General features: G+C 38.5%; 1 protein-coding gene across 1 annotated transcript in view; it reads left to right on the top strand.

Annotated features, from left to right (window-relative positions):
• The first annotated feature begins 14643 nt into the window (after positions 1-14643).
• LOC113007797 (general transcription factor IIF subunit 2-like) overlaps positions 14644-22732 on the top strand; it is a 64405-nt gene continuing 56316 nt past the window's right edge. Inside the window, exons 1-4 of the mRNA XM_026144740.1 lie at positions 14644-14823; positions 16171-16244; positions 16484-16502; positions 17289-17433. Of these exons, the coding sequence (XP_026000525.1) occupies positions 14758-14823; positions 16171-16244; positions 16484-16502; positions 17289-17433 (304 nt within the window). The 5' untranslated portion in view covers positions 14644-14757. The remainder of the gene's footprint in view (positions 14824-16170; positions 16245-16483; positions 16503-17288; positions 17434-22732) is intronic.

The raw sequence follows: 22732 nt of genomic DNA, 5'->3' as shown, positions 1-22732 counted from the left end.
TAGCGTTACGCTGCCTCTATGGTTAAAGAATAAATGAATGTGATTTCACTTGAAGATATATTGCCCTGTTATCCCTGCACCAATCAACAGGACTTCCTGGACTTTGTTATTTAATAGAAACTTCGTCATTTCTGTCCAATGTGGTTGTTGTTACAATGCCAAATTATAAATGAAAGAGGAATAAAAGGTCCAAAAATAACAATGGTAATTCAGCGTTTCTTGATTATGCGGTGCACAGTCAGAGGAACATTAGTGTGATAATGTGTGGACCGCAAAAGCTTTAAAACACTGCATGTTTTCTTTTGGAATGGGGCCATTTAAGTTTATTATGTGATTGTGTTTTCATCAAATCAGAACTGCGTCCACACAAGCTAGGAAATACTTTCAGTGTGCTTGCACACAGCCCAGACCAAACACAGACGTGACTATTATGCGAAAATTAAATTAATTGAGGGATGAAAGGCTCTACATAAACAAAAAGAGCCTTTTGATTAACAAGAGATTTCTGAAAAGTGCACTTCAAAGCACTGAAGCTCTGTGGTGCATTGCACAGTTTTGAGATGATTAAACCCCAAATATTTCCATCTTCTGATCATCACAATCTTTCAGAACTGGGAAATATTTTACTTTGTCCTTGTAACTCTGCAAAATACAAACAAACCTTTTAAAAAAAAGCTTATTCTTTTACAAATAAAGTTTTGATAACCTAATTTATTTGTGAGTACATCTGCATTCTGCTGCACGTTTCCAAAATGTGCGATGCTAGATAGTAGTTACCTCAGTTATCTTGTTTAACCAACTGTAGCAGCAGGTAATGATTATTCTGCTCTGAATCTAGTCTTTGTTGCTTGTCGAAGTATCCTGGTGGAGCTTTAATGATAAAGTAGCAGATCTTTCAGACACGAGTGGCACTGATGGTGGAATAACTGAGCTAAAATGCTTGAATGCCCGGTGATGAGAACCAGGGTAGCTGAGTCTGTCTGAGGCTTGTGTCCACTGATGTGAATGGAGGCCAGAATAGATGCCAGCTTTATTTCAACCAGAGGAGCCACAACATTCATTCATGAGCCTGTTTTCCCACATTGCTGAGCTTGACTAAAGAAAGATTAGACTCCGAATCCCTTGCAGCAGGGTTGTATTGACACATTACCCCCCAAAATGAATTAACATATATACCTTCTGCTGATTTAGACATTTTACCTGTGATCTATTTCCCTATTCTCTCTTGCATATGAAGAGATGCATTGTTTCTTTGTTACTAATAATAAAATCAAAAGTCTAGTTAATATGCTATAGATTGTGATGAGTAAAGCTCCTTCTACAACCATCTGTTGCACTTTTTAGGCCAAATGTCACATGGAAACCCAGATATGATGAACATATACACGTGACCTTTTATGCTTTTTTTTGGTCTTAAAAATGGATGAGGGTAAAGGCCTGAAGACATGTTTGTTTAGCAGCAAGGTCCCAATTTCTTTAAGTATTGTTAGTGAAATTTAAAGCAGCTCTATTATTCTTTGAATTATTTCCTGTGACATATACTTATATAGTAACAGTGAATATACACTGTTACAATTTGTCCATTTTAAACATGGTCAAAGTTTCAAATACTGAGATCAGTGCCTGTATAAATAATCCAGATTGGGGTTGTCCTCTTGGCTGAATATGATGTAAAGAGAGGGCCACAGTGGCACAGGGACGACCGTGTTTGTGTGCACCAAAACAAGAGTTTGCATCGTCGCAGTTCCTTTAACAAAAAAGGTCAATGGAATTTTTTCAAACACTTTTTAGATTACTGAGAAAAACAAGCTCTGTGAGCAATTGGAGTTTCTGTTTCCTGTATATTATGTTCAGAAAATGATCATCTTTACAAACTGGCTCTGCTTTGATGATATCCAAATGCAATCACCACACATGAAATGCTGTTGTGCATAGCATCTGCAAGACTGATCATCCTGATTCAGTTTCTTCCTGTTAGAAGGGAGTTTTTCCTTCCCACTGTTACTTCGTGCCTTAATCAAAGAAATTATCCACACCTGCTGATATTACCAGAAATTGATATTAACCCAGTTTCCTTCAGGGCCAACCTTCAGGATCAATAAAGTTTTATTGAATTGATATTACATAAAAGATGGCAGGTGAAGGCAATCAGAGAGAGGTGTCAGAGTATAAGTGGCACAAACATGAAGACGGCACAGCTTCATGAGAGCAACAGGTTGGACTGGCCCGATGGATGCCAAGGAGATTAGCCTGGAATTGTCTGTGGAACTGGATTCAGATGTGGTGGAGGAGTTGTACCCAGTAAGAATGCCTCTCCAAATGAGACCCAACTGGGGAAGAATGATTTGTGTGATGGTTTCAAGACTGTTGCACCTGGGGTAGTCTGGGTAAATTCCCAGATGATTAAACATGCAACTATTTTGCTGGTAATAACTGAAATGAGTAAAGAAAATCAACAGCCTATGTATGTAGGATAATTCATAATTTTATTGGGGGGGGGGGGGGGGGGGGGTTGTATTGGTTGGGTCATAACCCCCCAAACCCCCCTGGAAATTACGCCCCTGTATATAAGTGAGACCTATAGTTTTAGTTTTTTAAATTCCCTGGGATGGTTTTATTGTAAATAAATTATGTCAACTGCTGCAGTTTAGTTTTGTACTTCTTGGCTACCACCACATTTTACTTTCTAGCTGCTCGCCACCTGATGAAAAAGGACCTCGTGCTTCCTTGTCCTTTTCCCTCATTACACCATTCAACCTGAGTTGAATTTCTGACATCTGCAGCTCCTTTTAGCCACTTCTTACCAAACACATTTTATGGGACAAAGTATAGACATGAGTATTTTATGTCCCTTCCATTTTCTTCCACTTGTCGATTTTCATGGTCACTCAGGGGTTGGAGCCAGTCCATTGCAGGGCTAATGGAAACACAGGCAGCCAGTCCCACTCATATATAGAATCACTGGCCATTCCTGCAACAGTCTGTATGGTCATCTTCAGCACACAATTCATGCTCATCAAATCATCAAAAATGCGTTTACATATTTAAAAAAAAATTAAAGCCCATTTATAAAAACTCTCAAAAAACCATGAGTACATAAACACATTTTGAAGTGAGTTTACTTTTTCGATTAATCACTGTTCCATATAGAGGTGGCGAGAGAGTCGATTTTGTTTGTAGTGCTGTGGGTATAGTCGTCATGGTCTCTGAGTCTTGGACCCAGGGTTTTGAGTTTTTAGGATGTATGAGGTTTTTTTTGGTTCTGTGCTTCTAAGAATATTTTTGTAATATTCTGGTTTTATGGTTCTTTATTTATCCCTTGTACCCCCCCCCCCCCCCCATTTCTGTATCTGACTCAGTCTTTTTTGTGGCTGTTTACATTTTTGTCATTGCGTCAAGTGTTTTGTCTCTCCCTGTTATACTTTGGCGGTCTTTAGTCTCTGCAGCATGTCTAGTTGTACTACCTCTGGGTCATCATCTGATATTAGTTTCAGCTTTTTGTGTCTTCCATGTGTGGATTCATTGTCTTCCCGTGCTCTTTGTTGCCTTCTCCCTCAAGCTGTGTGTTTCTTATCCTGTGTCACTAGTTTAATTCCTTTTGATTATTTGTTTGCCCTTATGTCAGCTTTACTTTGCAAGTTCCCAGGAATAAAGCTTTTCTGGAGCTTTGAGCCATGCTTTTGGGTCCTTCTGTCTTCTACATTAGTATTCCCAGTATTTGCAGCTTATAGGAAAAGATGCACCGTCCAACGTATTTTGTTCTTAAAATGCTTTGATTTTAAATAAAGTAAGATATCTACAGGCTGTTTTCCTATTTTAAGAAGCCATGTTTAGCTAAAAGGTGACTCAGCTGTGGTGTAATGCCTCGTGGGTTCATCAGTGAAACTTAAATGCTAACATACTGATTTTTCCTTTATACCAGTGAATAAGGATACACTGTAAGGCCTCACCTCCCCGATTTATAGCTGCTTAAAGGCCAGTGAGATTCCCTTTAGAAGAATGAGATGTGACAAAGGGGTTTAAAAATTTGTGCCACAGTAAGAACAGCTGTTTATTCCTTATTGCATTGATAGAGTAACATAGAGTCAGCACAATGAATTAAACAAAGCAGTAACCTTAGAGCTGCATGCCTGAGTGATGAGTGAAAGGGGAAACCTGAGAGGAGCCAGTGGAAATACTGCACTTAATAATGAAGGAGAGGATTTAAGATGCCACAGACTCGCATTTAATGAAACAAAAACATTGTCAGTGAAGAAGTGAAATAATCAAAAACTTTAATATAACCAGATTTTAAGGATTTTCACACTCAACCAAGTGGCAGAATTATACTCAACCACCGCCATTTGTCCTTGTTTTCATAACAATAATGTTAAATTTGATGTTACTTTTAGCTTGTTTTGATGCTGTACATGCAAAAATGGCATTTTTGATTAAATTTAAATCACACTAGAAATTCTACATCTGTAGACAATCCTGACTACCACTTGTACAACAGTATTAACTCCTGTCTTTAAATCTCTAAAAACATGATAACTAAAAGGTGAGATTTGATTACAGCACCCTCATCAGGTTAGTCAGGGTATTTGATACATCAAAGGTTCAATGGGGCAAAGCAATGCTAAGTGGTTTGACATTTAGACAGGAATTTAAGAAATACAAGAGGAAAGTACAATAAATCTGTAATTCCTTGATTTAATAAAAAGCAGAGACAAACAAAAGTCTTCAGCCTTAATTTAAAAAGCAGCCACGTTTCTACAGAAACCACTTCTGATGAGGCTTTAGTGAATGGTAGATGTGTAAACCGAATGGTCAGATGCGTCGCTCAGGTCCTGTGTCAGCTACATTTTCATGTTTCATACAAATCTACCTTATGACTTTACACACTTTGAAAAAAATGTTCTCATCAGAGAAAGCCACATTCCAGAGAGAAAATATTCACTGAGTCCTCAGAGCGTTACTACACCCAAGCCAATCTCTTGATTAGATGGAGGATTCAGCCTGTAAACACATGTAATCAGTGGCTTACTTTTTTAAAAATTGCACATACTAATTACCAGCAAACATTCGGCTCCTCCAGAGTGAATCATGTTGTTGTTTTTCAATATAATGTGGGGCTGAGGAGACAGTTAGACAGCTGTGTCGCTGGGATATTTATAAGTATGTAGAAGAGCAGTGTCATGAATTATACAATAGTGATAGCAAAAAAAAAAACCTTGGAAAAACATCATCAAAAGAGATCAGGAGTCATTGTTGTTTTTTTCAAAAAACAGTTTAGATGTACAAACATGTTCTAATAACTGTGGGTTACTCATCCTGAACTGACCTGTTGTTGGTCCTCTACCCACTTGTAGAGCAGAGTGAGGTTATATCATACAACTTTAGAGTTCACACAGTAACAGACAAGACATTCACCTACAAATAGGATATTCAATGTGGAGCTACATGCTGTTAGGTCTTTGGAGGACTCCATGCAAGCATATTTGTGTTGGTTGTGTGCAGTTTTTGAATGTAACTGGCATCATACCATAAAACAAATTATAAAAATAAACAAACAAACAAAAAGGGAGCTGCAAATTTACTGAAATTTATCCAAAATGACAGAGCTCACCCCCTGCTAGCCAGTAGTATGAATGCAGATTTAAGGTACTTTGCTAAATTTTTCTTAGAAGTACAGCGTGCAAAATCTCACCACTAGATGTCAGTAGGATAAATAACTTTGGCTGCCGGTCATCTGTAGCGAGTGTTAGCTGTTGGCCTGGTGTTTACCTCAGCTGTCAATATGTGTCCACTTCTGTTTTCTCTTGAGGAGGCTGTAAAACTTTGTGAAAGGAGTCCACTATGAGTCAAAGAGTTAGTGAAGCTAATTTTTGTCTGATGATAGTGATACATTGGTGAGTTTTTGAGGATATCCTGAACTTTTCTGTGAGTAAGCGCTGCTGTTTTTGCTGCTGTTAGCTGCTATGAGCATCTTTTAGCTGCTGTTAGTTGGCTTTGTAACACGTCATTTGAAAGTGATCTAACATTGCTGGACTGGGACACTTAGCAAATAAACTCTCATATAATATGAGAATGAAATCAAATTGTTTATCAGAGGTAGGGTGTGATTTTTAGAACACTTGAGCCTAACATTAACTGGCCTACGGTTAGCTTATAACCAGCTTTTGTTGTTTAGTGGATATGTCCATATTCTACAAAGGGTTAGGGGTTTAGGGGCCTATCTATCTACAAAGGCCTATCTATGACAAAGGCCCAGTATAAGATACAGATATTGAATTGTGAAGCAAAATATGAACATGAAACATGCATAATAGACTCATTTAAAGCTTAAATAAGGAGTAGACTAAGTCAACCTTTGTTTAACAACAGGGAATAAATACATTAAAAAATCTGTGATATCTTTGTCTAACATCTGTGTCTAATGTTGATAAAAAAAGTTTTAATAAAAGCAGTTCAGGCTGTAATTATGTTCCTGCAGCCAGATATGTTTCAAATAAATGTCATTTGTTAAATGCACTGGACCTTTACAAGCTTATATATTTTACATTAAACAGAGTAAATTGTAAATGGAGCCGGTCTTATATAGGACTTTTCCACTCTGGTTGAGCACTCTAAGCGCTTTATAATACAAGCCTCATTGATTCATTCACACACATATTAATCCAAACAATTTTTTCTAAGCCTAAGCGGTTTCTGTCTAACATCCAAATGTAATCACACTCCAGCGAACACTGTGATATTTATACACAGCTGTGGCTATGTATAAATATCAAGTCAACATTCTCTGTTGTCACTTTGTTTCAGTGACCTGGCTACATCAATGTTTGAGTGAAAAGTTCAAGAATCTTTGTTGCCCATTGCAGAGAATTAATATTTAACAGTAAAGTAGCTGTAATAAACACTAGAAGCTCTTTCCTCAGTATTTCCTTCTTCTTCTTCTCCTTTTAAAGACATCTGTCTAATAGGGGCTGCCATGGCAACAAACCCTGCAGCCCATCGCAAGCACTTAACTGTAAAAAAAATTATAACAATCATGCCTTACATCACACTCACAGCAAGTGTGTCAGAGCCAGGAGATATTCTCATTGAAGTGAAAAAGCAGGTAATTACAATAAAACAAAACTTTTCATGTCAGAATGTCTCCCCCGAGCTGAAGGTGAGATCTTGTTGATGGAGACGTCTTAACGTAAATCAAAGCTCTGGCATTTAATTCACCGGGTTAATTATCATCCTTGTCTTTCGCTGATATACATTCAGACTGCACCTAACTCAAAGAGAGGACGACCTTGAGCGAGCAAAGCCAAAACTGCAGCCAAGTTGCTACCAAGTTCATTTTATCCCTGATGAAAAGGCGTTTTTGAATCTTTCACCCAGCAGAGGACATATAAAGGACTGCAGGATTTTCACAGAGTTTGAACTTGTGTTACAAGAGGAAGTTATACTTAGGATTTGTCGTCTCACTTTCAACACATTCCAATGATGCTGATAATCTGCGGTCATCGGGTCGGTCACTTTGGACCCTCTGTCTCTGCGTCTTGATGTAGATGGCAGCTTTCACTGTGTTCGACTTTATGTGAATGTGCTGACGACCGGACAGCTGACAGAGGTGCGGCGGCTCTGAGGCAAGTCTTTGTGTTACAAAAACATGGATGCTGGTTGCAGGTCACACTGCTGAGAGATGTATTTAGGAAAGTTACAGGAAGTTCTTTCTGCTTTTTGTTATGAAAAAACACCCATCATCTGAACATGAGGGTCTTGTCTTACATTTAAAAGGTGTTTCTAAAAGGTTTTCCTGGCAAAAAGATTACACCTTAACTCTACATTTTTAACTACCTATTAGAGCAGTTTTGCCTGAGTCACAGCTCAGAGTAATCCTTATTAATCCTATACAGTGCTTTCAGTTCATCATCTGCCTGAAACAAGCCATTTTAGCTCCTTCCTCTCTCCTTTTAACCTAACAGTCGTCTTATTGGTTTTCCCTTGAATGTCCCAACATGACCAGCACCCATCCTCCCCAAGTACCATGAATTCAGTTTGCAAGTCCTGGGATCCTAAATATAGCTTACTCTTCATCCCACATTTAGTTTGTTGTTCATTCACTCACTCATTCACTGCATTCCGTTCCAGTTCTAGGATTTGTCCACAAGATGGCAGTATATACAAATGAGCTTCAGTGCTGAAGTATGAACGCCCAATCCACGACTTAATTAAAGATAGTTTCAGAGAACATGTCATTTCAGATAAGCTGTGCCCCTCTGGGTGTGCCTCTTTGACTACTCACAACAACATGAGGGTGATAAACGACTCTGATTTAGACTCATGATGTGCTGAGAACAGCCACCGTCTAAGTTTATCATCACTTATGATGTCACAGTTAATCAAACTGTAAATCAAGTAAGGTGTTTAATATTAAGCAATATTGAGAGCGCATGTTCAGTATCTCCATGAATTTATCATAGTCTCCAAATTTTCTGAGCCAGTGCAGTTTGCATTAATTACATGCAAGTCACACGCCGATGATTCATGTTAATGACCTCGAAAGCTAATCTTGATTTACTCTGGGCTCAAGCTCTACATGCATAATTTATGCAGTGAAATAATCACTGCAGAGCTCGGCTACCTCGCCTACTGATTCGCAGTCACAGACCTCTTATTTAAGAAGCCATCAAATGTTAAGTCTGAAATGCAAGTGTGGCAAAAACACTCAGCAGACTATCACAGTGCACATACCGGGCAAACGGTGAAGTATCAGAAACAATCTCCACAGCTCTCTTTTGAAGGATAAAGGTCAGTAAATCAGTCATAATCCTACACAGTGCCATCCACATTTGTGTTCCTGTTACTGATATTTCTGATGATGGTGTTTATCATGGTGCATTAATGTAAAAATGTATTTGTGCCCTTTCATGAGGGTGACGCATGAATAACACCTGCAGGGCTTTTTTTTTGTCAGAGTCGCAGGAAGCCGCTGGAGACGAGAGGTTTGAGGCTCCTAGTCTGTTTTGCCTCCCCTTTCTCAGCTCTCTTTCTCTCTGTGTGTCCAGGTGTGGCTCTCTGTTCGTCTCCTACATGCTGTTTGCTCACCTGCACACCTGTCGCTTGCTCATAAGGGATCACTGATTCATCAGGTCTTTACCTGCTCTGAGATGACTGTTTCTGTGGACTGGCACTATTTAAACATAAACCTGTGATTTTATTCTCCAATTAAGCCCCTGCTGGCCAGGCTGTAAAGATTATAAAGGTGGTAGCAGAAGAAAATACAAAAAAAACATGTTTATGTCACAGTAGCACAACTCTTATTTTGTATTTTCTTCATCTTGTTCATGTTTAACCATCTTCTCCTCATGTGTCATTGTGTTTGTTTGCTGCTCTCTCTTCCAGTTTCCAGAGTAGAGCTCTGCTCAGCTCGCCACTTATAGACAAAAAAACTACAACTCATAACCAAGGAAACCCTGAAAAAGGCCTTACTCGATCCTTGTTTGTGTATTTTTAATGGGTCTAGCCCACAAAAATAAAGGTTGTTTATTATCCAAACTCAGAGAGCCTGGACTTGGGTACCAATAATTATTATCTATTTCTCCTAACAAAGAATTATATTTCCCATTTTTGCAATATAAAAATAAACTTTTAACATGTTTTAATTATTAATACCTAAACTAACAAACAGCTCCTCTATGCTGGGTCTGGTCTGAGTTCTGCCTTTTTGAATTATTATTATTGTTATTTTTATACTAATCTAAACCTACACAACAGGTTTAGATTAGTGAGTGTGTGTATTCACATTTCTATTGTTATAATGATAATAAAATCACTATTATGGTGGTTCAGTCATTAATATCACTAATAACAATAACAAAAAACAAGTGTGTAGAAATGTATATCTATAGTTAAAGTTTCACCAAGTTAAATCTTGCAGAGTATCAGGAGAACTATAGGTCACACTGTCATCCTCTCTCGCCTCCTTTGAAGCACTCAGCCTTCCTGGAGTCTTTGAAACCCTCCATCTGTTCCAAAGGCTCCAAACACAAAGCTCAGTTTCACAAAACCTTGAACACCTTTGGAAAAAATAAAGAAAAGAAAAACTTCAACCATGCCAGAACAGTTTTATTTATGCTCAAAACCAAATAAATGTTTCAGATCACACACACAGCCAGTCATATTAAAAACACAGCTGACCAGCGATCGCACACCAGATCAAGTAAGAAGGACGTGCGGCTGTTCCCCGTGGTTGGATTAGACTACTGTGGGGTGGCTGTAGCTCAGGTGGCAGAGCAGGTCAGCCACTAATCAGAAGGTCGGTGGTTCAATCCCAGGCTGCCTCCTGGCTGCATGCCAAATATCCTTGGGCAAGATACTAACCCCGTGTTTGCCTACTGGTGGTGGTCAGAGGGCCCGGTGGCGCCAGTGTCCGGCAGCCTCACCTCTGTCAGTGCGCCCCAGGGCAGCTGTGGCTACAATGTAGCTTGCCATTGCCAGTGTGTGAATGTGTGTGTGAATGGGTGAATGACTGAATGTAGTGTAAAGCGCTTTGGGGTCCTTAGGGACTAGTAAAGCGCTATACAAATGCAGGCCATTTACCATTTAGACTAAAATGGCAAAAAATATGAAGTAAAACAGAAACAACCCCCCTCCCCAGCTTCCTCTGTCAATACAAAGTGATGAAACATCAGGAAACAGTAAAAGTGGCAACAGAGGATCACCAATGCATGTATATGCCTCATACTATAATTTTCTTTTGAAAGTGACCATGTTTTCTCATAATTATATGAAGGATGACTCAAGTAAACATCATCTTATATAAGAAAAATGTAAAGGACACTTTTATGAAAAAAAACCCAGGTTTTATGTAAAATTGCTGTTCTGGAGCCGGCTCAGCAGCAACAAGTGTGGACAATTTTGAGTTGCTGTGTTTCAGAAATGGCATCTGTGTTGTGGTTTAATTTGGGCCACCTGTTGTTGTCATTACGCATCACAAGTGAATCACTGCGTAAAACGTGCTTTGTAAAAGGTTAAAACAGATCTGCAAATTGTGTCTAAATGCAGCTGAAAACTGTTCGAGGTGATTCATTCAGTGAAGTGGTTTAGGAAAAAACGGTGAAACTCAGCCCACAATCTCAAACGGGGACTGAGAGACATGAAATGTGTTTACGAAAACATTATTACATTAAGACAACATGTATACCTGTGACTTCACTGGGTATATTTTGCTTATGTGAATTTGAACCCACTTTCAGCTTCTAGGCATCTTTTCTCTCCCTGTTTGGATTTAAGATTAGGCTTTTTGATAAAGCATTTAGTTGTGGCTGGATCAGGTCACCCTGAATCCTCCCTTAGTTACATTGCAATAGACCTAGGCAGTTGGGGGCTTCCCATGACGAGTGTTTCTTTTTCACTCACTATGCATTTAATCATTAGCTAATTTTAATCACTGGTACTCTTCCACAGCTTGTTTTTGTCCCAGCTTCTTCCCCTTAACCCCGACCGGTCGTGACAAATGGCCGCCCCTCCCTAATTCTGCCAGAGGTTTCTTCCTGTTAAAAGGGAGCTTTTCCTTCCAACTGTCGCCAAGTGCTTGCTCATAAGGGGTAATTTGTTGGGTTTTTTCTCTACTTTCTCTGTATTCGTGTAAGGTCTTCCTTTTGAGATTTTGGTCCAGCATGCTTCAAACAGTTTCCTGTTTTCCCGCAACATTCCTGTTCAGAGTGACTGATTGATTGAGATGAGTGTGGAGGACAGTTGAGTACTTGCTGTCATGTTCAAGTAAACAGAGATGACCTAGAAATAGCAAATTGGGTCAAATTGTGTTCAATGTGTTATACACTCAGAGATGCTCTTCTGCCAACTTGGTTGTTGTCCACAAGGCCATTCTCCTGTGACTTCTGACATCACAAAGGCACTTTGGCCCACAGGTTTGTGGCTCACTGGACATTTTTCTCTTTTTTAAACCCCAGAGACAGCTGTGTTGGAAAATCCGAAAAGATCAACAATTTCGATAAAATAGAAGTAAAAAAACCATATCACGTTCAGTCTCACTTAAATAACCTTTCTGCCCCATTATGATGGTCGGTGTGAACTTTAGCAGTTTGCCTTGACCTAACAATCTTTATGTTGTGCCTATGTGGTTGGCTGATTTGATATTTGTGTTAACGAGCAGTTGAGCAGCAGGAGCATACCTAATGAAGTGTCAGTGTATTGGGAAAGCAAAATAAAGAAACCTAAGGAGCTTGCTGTAGCCAGGCTGATCATAGTGGGAGATAGAGGGCTTCTCCTCTCACCTCCTGCCTGTGACCTGGAAATCAATCTCAGTGCCCCACACTGAAGTGTGTCTCAACACTTTAAATGCATTTGGAGAAGAGAGGAGGCTAACCAGAGGATATATAATCGAAGCTGCACAGGTCTATCCTCTACAGCAGTACTTTCAGTTTATACAAAAGATGCTGCAATATACAAACCAGGGTGGAAGGACTCACTAAACAGCTCATCTTTGCATTCATAAATTGTTTTAGTTAATTAAGATGGTCACACTTTCAGCTTTTTAAGTGTTCCTGTGTGTGTGATTAAAAACAAGGATAACATTTATATATATGCCATATTTTGAGTTTAATTAAAAGAGGTTCCAGACAGTCGTGAGCTCAGTTACACCTGAGATATTAAAACATAGCTGCAGTGTTTATTATTACAAAATAATATCAAGCATCACAGTTAACTGACACTGCTTTAAATTGCTGCTGCTCCAAGGCGAGGGCGTCTCATTTCATTAAGCGACCGTCTCTTGTTCAGCTCCTCTATTTCCATCACTGGTGAGAGAGAGTAAGATGCAAGGAGAGGAATCAGGGAAATGAGAAGCTTTCATATCTGAGCACACTGGGCTCAGGTGTAGCTCATGCAGCTAATTGCCCTCCAATCAGCTCCTGCAGGACAAAACAGGGCACAGCACAAAACAACAACACAGACGCCACCTAACCTTTCAAATTGCACATCCTCACTTGGTCTCTTTGTGTCTCTGTGCTTTCCTTTAAAGATGTGAGGAAGCCCAATAAAGAGAGAGGAGATGAGACAGCAGACATGTAACAAAAATGAGACATCCTTCCCTTGGAGAATCATTTTTAAGCCTAAGCAAAACAGGTTTTTTTTATAGCTCAACTGCAGTTGTTTTTTATGACCACACAGCTTATCACAGGTGACTCCTCCCTTCATGGTTTGTACATTCCAGCTGTGTTCAACACCTATTTTCACACATCTGTGCAGTATTCATCTTATCGCTTCCTACAGTGGATAGCTTCTTTCACTTCAAGATGTGTTTTTGAGTGACATCGTTCAGCATTGAGCTACTGAGATTAATTTAAGGGTCACAAGCAGGAGGGAGATGAGGAGGTGAAAATTAGATAAAATAATAATAATTAGTTTCATTTTTGAGCGATTCCAGGTTTCCTGTTGATCCACATGATGATGGTACCAGTCAGTAAATGGTTTTGAATTAAAACAATTAGATAAATATGGACATTAGGATTAGGATGAATGAAAGTGGGCAATATGATAATTTTATGATCTCCGTACACATGAAACAAGTCATAAAGTGCATTAATACTTAATATAGTTGGTTTTAATGTCCTTTGGTACTGTATTTCTCTTGTTTTTAGACATGTAATGTCCAAAAATGCAGCATTTTAATGCTGAAGACTTGAGGAAATCTTAAACTTAAGGCACAGTAATTTGCAGCGATCATTATTTTCACACCTTTGCAGACTGAGATGTCCGTCAATTTTGTACTTTTCACCAGGTTGTTTATGCTGTGATATAAGAAACTTGGGGGCTTCAGCAGTGTGTCCTTTAAAGCCACCTACAGCGTGCACATATAATGCTTTCATTGCAGCGCTTGACCCTGGACTTTAGTGGCCTGACAATCAGACTCTCTTTGCTCTCTTTGAATGTTGAGAGAGTGATGATTCAGAGGTCTAGACAGTCGTTCAGTCCTTATTTGACCTAAGTATATTTTGCTTGATGCAACCATATGATTACTTGTCCATTATGGCTGAATTATTGTAAAAAAAAAGTGGACATAATTAGCTGTTGAGCTTCCTTTTAACATTTTACCTTCTTTACTTTTCAATCTAATCTAAATATGCACATACTGAAGGCTTATTTTAGAAGAAATAGTCTAAGACTTGGATGGAGAAGGCTTAAGATCACAACCCTTAATCACTGTCTTGGTCATGGGATGTCATGTAATTTTAATAGGCAGCCTGTAGCTCATAAAATCACAGAAGCCTGTGGCATTTGTCCCCGTCATGTCATTACTTCTCCCCCAGCAGATCCGTGATAAATGAAGTCTTTAAAGAGCAAACAGTCCCACATTAATCAAAATATTGAGAGCTGAAAATCTGTCCACAGAAATGGTCACGCATGAGGACGTTACATAATAAAAATTAAGAGTATTAAGAGAAACTTTTTTTTTAATCTATGTGTGAACCTGCAGATAATGGAGGAAAATAAAGTGGTTTTCTTTTCTCCATGAAAGGATAAGAAGCGAGGTATAATCAGCCTCAGGCTATTTTACATAATAAAGCCAAGACTTAACATTTCTGTGCAAGTATTTTTTTTTTAATCATAAAAATCCGTTTTATTTTGAAAGATAGAACAGGAAGTCTTATTTTGAAGCCTCCCTGCCTAATTGGATACTCCTGAGTAAATTGAACGGTCACCAGGCGTCCCTGTTTGTACTCGTTTATTTAGCCAATTCTCGCATTACTGTTTAAAACGATGTCAGAGAAAATGGAGGTTGACCTGACTGGAGTCAAACAAAGTAAAGGCGTGTGGCTTGTGAAGGTTTGTTTACCTGAAAATGATCAAATCACGCCGTCATTTCATCTTCACAGACGTTCACAGGTGTTATCAGTTTATTGGTAACACACAGGCACTTCTTTGAAAAGTGATTTTTTTTTAAAATAATTCACCTTACTTAAAGGTGTCGACTTGATCGAAGGATTGAAGCTACAGAACTTTTATTGCGCATTCATGTGGCGTGAGAATAATCGGAAAAACGAGCTTCCGGGTGCGGGTAACTTCACATGAACTTGGAAAAACGTTTTTTGTTGTTGTGTTTTGTTTTTTAAGAAGTGCTCGTACTTATTGTTTTACGCTAGGTGTTTAAGCGGAATATGTTTGTGTGTTTGTGACCAAGAGAAAAAACAACTGAAGCATTGACTTTGTGCATTCACGTGGTATCGTAGTAATGGGGAGGGAAAAGATTAGCCCACTTGGAAGAATCGGAGCAAGATTTTAAGCTGTCCTTTATCAATATCTAAGTCTAATAAATATTTCTTGCAATACAAGAAGTACAAATAATTGTGACTTGAGAAGAAAATAAAGAGAAAAGGAATGCATATGCTTGATATTCAAAATAAATTAGAGGATGGCTTTGTGACTTATTCCCTTGGTTATTCATTGTTTAATTCCTTAACGGGTGAGCACTTCTCTCACAGATCATCTGAATATAAAATAAAAATTTAAATGACTGCAAATTTCCAGTAATAAAATAAAACATCTGTTTTCTGTAAATGAATCTTAATCCCAAATAACACATCAAAGACATTTTCTCCCTCAGTCCAGAAAGTTTAAGATGAAAACATTCATAAAAATAAGTATAGAAAATGTAACGATAATGATGTTATACTCAAGAAGTGGTTTCAGCTTTTCGTCAGGTATCTTGGACTCATACCTCTGGGATTACATCAGAAACTGTGTTGTTTTCCAACTTCAAGGCGGCAGCTAATGGTGCTAGCTCCCAGTGCATGTGATACTTATGATTAGAGCCCTTTGATAAGGGGACTAAACTAGCCATTTGATCATCTATCGATATCTGTATTTAAAACAGCAGCAATGGGAGAAACGTCCTTCAACCATGCTATGACCGCCAATGCATAGTTCACCCTAAAGATGCACATCGGGTGTGTTATTGCATTTAACCAGGACAAAAACAAAGTGACAGCAGATTATTTTAATTCATTTTATTTCCCTATACCTACCACCTATAGATCTCAGTCAGTAGGAAAAATATCAGCATATAAATTGGTCAACTAAAATTCAGGTAAACGCAACAGCCAGAAGAGCAACTCCCCCAAACATGAACGCACTCTTCTTATGATGCCTTTAAACTGGTGCATTTCTCTCCAGGTTCCCAAGTATTTATCTCAGCAGTGGGACAAAGCTGCAGAAAAGGGAGAAGTTGGAAAGATTGCCATTGGAAAGTAGGTACCTCAGTGTGGATGTGTCCATATTAGTTTTTAGTGTTAGTGCTGCAGTGATTAGCTGATTGTTCAGCAGCTGTTTTAAAAAGTATTTTTTTAACAAAAATGGCAGTTTTTGAATGTTTATATCATCATCATCATAAACTGAATCTTGGCTGTAGCTGTGGGAAAATTGTAATTATTGACTTATTGAGATTAATGAAATGTTAAATTATTCTGTTTTCTCACAATTCCGACAGGAAGCAAGGCAAAACAGAGGTGAGTCAGCTTTGGATGATTTGGTTTGTTGGTTAAATGTTTGAATAAAACACGCTGGTTTTTAACTACAATGAGATGACCTTTAAAGGCCTTTCCGCCTGTTTTCTTCCTGTTTTTTTAGATCAGCAGGAATGGCTTGTTTCTAATGATATACACACCTTCATACTAAATCAAGTTAGTTTCATATTTTTGGACATGGGTATCATTTTTAATATTTAACTTGTGTACCAAATATTTGCACTTATCTTGTGAATTAATGACTTAAAGTGCAGACTCTGGTTTAATTTGAGGGTTTTAGGAATTACACCTTGTATAAGAAAAATTAAAAAATATCACAAAGTTGAAAACAGTTTTCTTGTTGGTGTCAAGTGTTTCAGGCTTCAGGTATTTATCGCCTGCAAAAGGTTTGTCAACAAAGTATTAAAAATAAAGGTTTTATTACCAACGTGTAAAATATTGTGTTTAAAATGACTTTAAAAGTTAATGCAATATTGTTGTTGAGAGTCTGCCCGTCATTTGAGCTGAAACTCGATTGTTTTTTATCTGCTGTGATGGCCTACAGAGCTGGAATGATTAAAATCGTGTCACTGTCCAAATATCCGCAGTCCCACCTATATATTCTATATTTAAAATCAAGATTATATCACAGCTAGCTTTGTGTAATTTTACTCTTTCTTTCTTCTATATTACATCCCATCACTGTCTGCTGCTGCTCTGACCCACCTCCCTCTGATGGATCGATATGATTTCAGTGCATCGTGTTTGACCTCCAGCTTTGTTTCTCAGGTATGTTTCAGCCTCAGTGACGAGCTGATAGCCTTGGATGCTGTGGGGGAGAACGATGCATCACTGGAGGTCCCAAAGGATCATCCCTTCACAATGCACCCAGTGGGTGGACAGACCATGGCAGTCTTCAGCCACAGTAACACAGGTCAGTCTAAACCAGCTGTTCCAGCCCTCGTCTCCGTGCTGCTTTCGTGCCGGATCATGAAGCCATCTGGATCATGTTTGGTAGCTGGCTCGAGGGTTCAAACTGAAATAGATAGACAGTGCATGTGATTCCTGCAGGGTGGTGCATAATAAAGTCGAGAAAGATCGGCTTTGATATAAGAGGGAGAAAATATAAAAGTTCTGTTTTATTTAATAATTAAAGAAACTTTTTTTGGTTTTGCTTTCAATACGACCGAATCCTTCCTGCATATTCAGAGCAACAACTAAACAATCGTGATGCTTTTTTGTTTGCAGTGTTCGTAACAGTGCACATAAGGATTCCTGAATCAGCCTACAAGTGTCTTTCCACTTTTAAGAGGTTATTAAGAGAGAGGTGCAGCAGAGGTGGAACAAACGCGTCTTAATTTTGACCAGGAGATTGACTCTGGGGCCGTTAGACTTCTTTTAAATGAGACCCACTAAGGCCATTTCCAGCTCTGTATTTTTATTCTTGGATTCTATTAAAGTGCTTTGCATAATTCACAGTTTTCAGATTTAACAATGTTATACAAGGCCTTGGTGCAGTCCTGTTTTAGCTCTTGTTTTAAGGAGACCCTTGTTTTTCAGGTAGCTTTCTTTTTATTGGCTGCTACTCACAAGCAGAATTGACTTGGCTGGTGAGTTATTACGCACTCATTAGCTGGTTCCAGCTTCCATGGTCACCGTCCCACTGTCTGTATCCACACTTTTCCTGGGGCTAGTTCATCCTGCCCTCCAGTTCTTCTTACAAAAAGCGTCCCACTGTGCTTTTCATATACCACACCCGGCCACAAGCCAGCGAGCTGTGCTTCTTATGCATTTAAAGTTGGAGAATAGATTGAGATTGTTGAGGCTCAAAGACCTCTAGTCATTTACTTTGCCCAGTAAAACAGAAAGACTTGGCTCCAGGGATCCTGAAGGGAATCAGTTGCTTGAGAGATCGATTAGTCTTTCACTTCAAATCAGGTCAGGGGAACAATTTGCACGTCAGGACCACTTTGGGTCTTCACCAGAGCCTGGCTTTGCAGAGTTAGGCGAGAATGTAATGCGTATGGAGAATTCACAGCAAGCAAGTAGGCATCGTGCGCACTGCCTCCTGTGAGCTGTACCCAGACAGCAGCTTCATCTAAACCTCAGCTAAAGTGAGACCACCTCTGTGCAGACTTGATTTTATCTGTTATCTGGAGTTCATGTGTGACAACAGCTTAAATTAGGTTTAGTTACAAAAACAACTATGTTATGGTTAGGAGAAGTTTAAAATACAATTTTTTTTTTTTACTCTGTTAAAATGTTTAGAAAGCTCAATTTTCAAGGTCAATGGGGCGCAGAGTCGTTTTCTGAGGTAGCGTTGTCTGATTAAGAAAAGAGAAGTTGTTGTATAATCAGAAAAACAGGAAAAATGTGGTTTAGATCCAAGGCAGGCATCAGCATTAGAGTAGCTTCCTTGCACACTTGCAATATATTATGCTAATGCTGTGGAATGAGTTCCAGTCAAAGCAACCATAAAAGCCATTTTCTGGTTCCTCTAATTGTAAAGTATTGATCGATCGGAGAATAGAAAGAGAAAAGTCTTTGAGCTGCCATGTTGACGACTAATATAAGGGGGAAGAAAAGCTGGGAATCTACTCAGGATGTGACATTTAAGTAGCCTTCGAGTCTCTTAGGTTTACTTGCACTGATGGAAAGCTGTTTTTGATATATTCTGCACTGATTGCACTGTAAAATTCATGAGGATACTCGGAGAGCGGCTTCTGATTTGTGGAGGACGTTCGCTGCCAGGCACGATGTGTCATACCCCGTCTGAGCCAAAGGGATTTGTCGGGATTTGCATCAGACCAAGGGCTTAAAAATAGCTGCAACTGTATGGTTTGGTGTCTGGGAGTGTGTGAACCATGAATTACAATAGATTAGAGTGTTAATTTTAAAGGGATAACTTTATTTTAACACTTGAACAAGTCGAGTGAATCAAAAGTAAAGAACAATGAACTGGATTTTAATTAACATTTCTAGGCAATACAAAGGGGAATAACTGAAAGTTAAATTATTAGAAAATGGAAAGAAAAGCTCCCTGACGTGGAATAAAAATTTTTTTTCTCAGTTCAGTGAAAACTTCCATTTAGTGAAAAGGTAAATAAATGGCAGGGGGTGGGGTGCTCAAATCAGCAAAATGTCAAGAGCAATTCTGCAGCTCCCAGGGTGCCGGTGCTCAGTAACAACGAAATAACTGTTTGTGGTGGTGGTGGTGCTTTTTTTTTTTGTTTTGTTTTGTTTTTTAAACCCCGATAAGGGGGCACGCATTTGGGTGGTGGTGTATTTCGAGCGCTCCCCGGGCGTTACCAGATTAGTTTTGACTGGAGACCAGAAGTCTGTCCAGAGTGGAAGGTGTGAATCCGAATGGAGCAGTGAATACATTTCGTGGGCAGTTTGGAGAGAAAAAGAACATTTTTTTTTTTTTTTGTGGGGTTTTTTTTTCCCCAGCAACACGACAGATAAAGCTTTTTTTTTTTTTTTTTTTTTTTTTTTTTTTAATATTACATTCTACAGCAAAGAAACAGAACAGAAACACCTCACCGCAAGTAAATTTTAACTTAATCTTTGAAGATATTTTCAGAACACTAATTGGAAAAACAAAGTTTTAATGCTTGGTTACTTTAATGTAGGGTTACTGCAGCTCCTGACCCTTTTCTTTTGGACTTTGAAACCTGAAGTGATACCTGAACATAAATATAACAAAAAAATATTATGGGTGAAAGCCTGAAACTTTTACTGGCTTTTCTCACCATAAAAATGAACCAGGGGACAGATACCTAAAAAATATCTGAGTATTGACTAGATAAAATACAGAGTTGCATATTTGAGTGCACACTAATAAAAAAAGGACAATTTCTGAATGGTTTACAGCTTTATTTATAAAACACACAGCGTACTTTCTTAATCACAAAATTGAAGAAAATATATTGAATTTAACCTTGAGATCCACTTTATAGACAAGCATATTCCCCTGGAGGAGTCTAATAATTCAGGTTAAGATTAAAATGTACTAAGAGGCATTAAAACGCACATATATAACAGTTGTCATATGTACAAATAAATAAATAAAAACCATTAAGCGTAATGAAAAAAGAATTAGTAACTCATTTCATGTGAGTAGCCTTGCAAGGTCTACTTGCCGTGTTCACATACTGCGATTAGGAGCCTGTATTATTGTAGGGTAACAATCCTACAGTAATACAGAGAAAACCCTAACAATTAGATGGCCCTCTCTAGCTACAGTGGGAAAGAAAAACTCCCTTTCAACAGGAAGAAACCTCCAGCAGAACCAGGCTCAGGGGAAGCAGCCATGTATAGAATGGCACAATATTTGGACTTATTTTCAGAAGTTTTATAACTCTTTCCATGGATAAAGACTTACCACATGGTCATTCAACAGAATAATGTAATAAGTAGCTTTTTCAACTATTTATGTCATTAAAAAATTCAGTTTTTACAAGTGGTCCACAGTGTCAAAAGAGAGAGAGAAAAAAGGGTGAATACCATGTGAATTAACAAAAACTATATAGTAGCCTTTAAACTTTTGTTTTATAATTACAGGACAATCTGGGCAATGATGAGATTTACTCGTCCGGCCTGCCTAAGATCAGAATGGGCTGTATGTGGCCCACGATATTTGACATCCCTGATTTGGATGGTCGAGCAGAAAGACCACAATAATCTGAGGTGGAATGACTCCAGAATGAGCTGATGTTGGACTGTGTCACAGAGAAACCAAAGCAGTGCTCCTGCTTTGTGTGACTGACTTGCAAATAGTGACTCAGCCCTGCAGCTTCTATACATGGGTGTCAGTAACAATAGATTTTAAGAGCTGGAGCTGACATGAAGATGGCGGTGTAGCCAAACCATTAGTACCAACACATTCACCGTGTCAAATTTGCAGACATGTTGGTCGTGTATAGTTTGCTGAAAAGGAAGGCAGTGTTCATAGAGTAAATTTACTACACGAGCGGTTCAGTTATAAGAATGGCTCCCACGTAAGCCAGACATGAGCTCATGTGTTTATATTGGTTGATACTAATTTATACTTTAATTAATAGGCTTCAACACCACAAGCACCATTGGGAAATCCAGTCCACGAGTCAAGTTATTTGTGATACTATATTTATGTCTGTCTGTGTAGGGTAAAGGCCTGAATAACAACCAACACAGACATGCTTGTGTGCAGTCTGTTGGCAACAGCAGCCGTTGGTGCTGCGCGGGGACAGAAAGGTGATAAGTTTATTTCAGTTTATAGTTCACCACGAAGAGAAAGAAGTGAAGAAAAACCATTAAAGATCAAGAAAGTTTACATGAGAACTCTGGAAAGTGGATTTTTTAAAATTGTTTTTAACACTCATTAAGCTAGAGGACCAATTACAGCACAGATGCAAATGTTAGTAGCCCTCAGACAAGTTGTTCCAAAAGACTTTAACACTGCCCCCTGGTGTGAGTCTACAGCTATAGCATGTAGAAATGTGAGGATCTAGATATCAAAGTAGCATTGCCACTAATGATGGACACTTTAAAACTTTAAACAGGTTCAAGCCAAAACTTTATTTGTTTTTTTTTTACTGCACGTTGACTTCATTTTTTTAGCCAAAGTATTAAAAAAAAGTTAATTAAAGTAAATCCCTGTTGTTTTAAATCTGAACCAGTCTTTCTTTCAATATAGGAAAATTTCACTTTCAATATTTATTTTCCAGTTCACAGAAACGAATCAATTCCCAAATCCTCCACAACTCATGTTTCCAAAAAACAAATATGTCCTCCAGCATTTGAGAGTATTATGCAACCCTTTTAAATGTTTTAATGGGATCCTGTGTGCCCGTGTAGGAAAGAAAATTCAATTTTGGTAAAGAGATAATAGTTTAGGCCATTAGACTGACGGTGATGCAGCTTTTGTAGTTTTGCCTCTGTGCACCGTCGCTGTGGATTTTAAATCGAACAATAAAAATGCGACTGAAGTGCAGACTTTTAGCTTTAATTCAAGGAGTTTAAATAAAGTGATGCATTAACTGTTTGGCAGCATTTTGACAGATAGTCCTCCATTTCTAGCAGCTTGAAAGCAATTTTTACAAAAGGTTTGTTTGTTTTTTAATACTTGCAGTCATTTTTGCCTGAAGTCTAGAACCTCCTTTGAAATGCTGTACCGTGCCTTTTCTCTTTAGTAACTGAAAGACATGCTGTATTAGGTTGAGATCGAGTAACAAACATGTAGTATATGTTTT

Source organism: Astatotilapia calliptera, chromosome 16 (genome assembly GCF_900246225.1).
Source record: "Astatotilapia calliptera chromosome 16, fAstCal1.2, whole genome shotgun sequence".
Lineage (NCBI taxonomy): Eukaryota > Metazoa > Chordata > Actinopteri > Cichliformes > Cichlidae > Astatotilapia > Astatotilapia calliptera.
The sequence above is the reverse complement of the archived record's forward strand: the minus strand, read 5'-3'. Positions and strand labels throughout refer to the sequence as shown.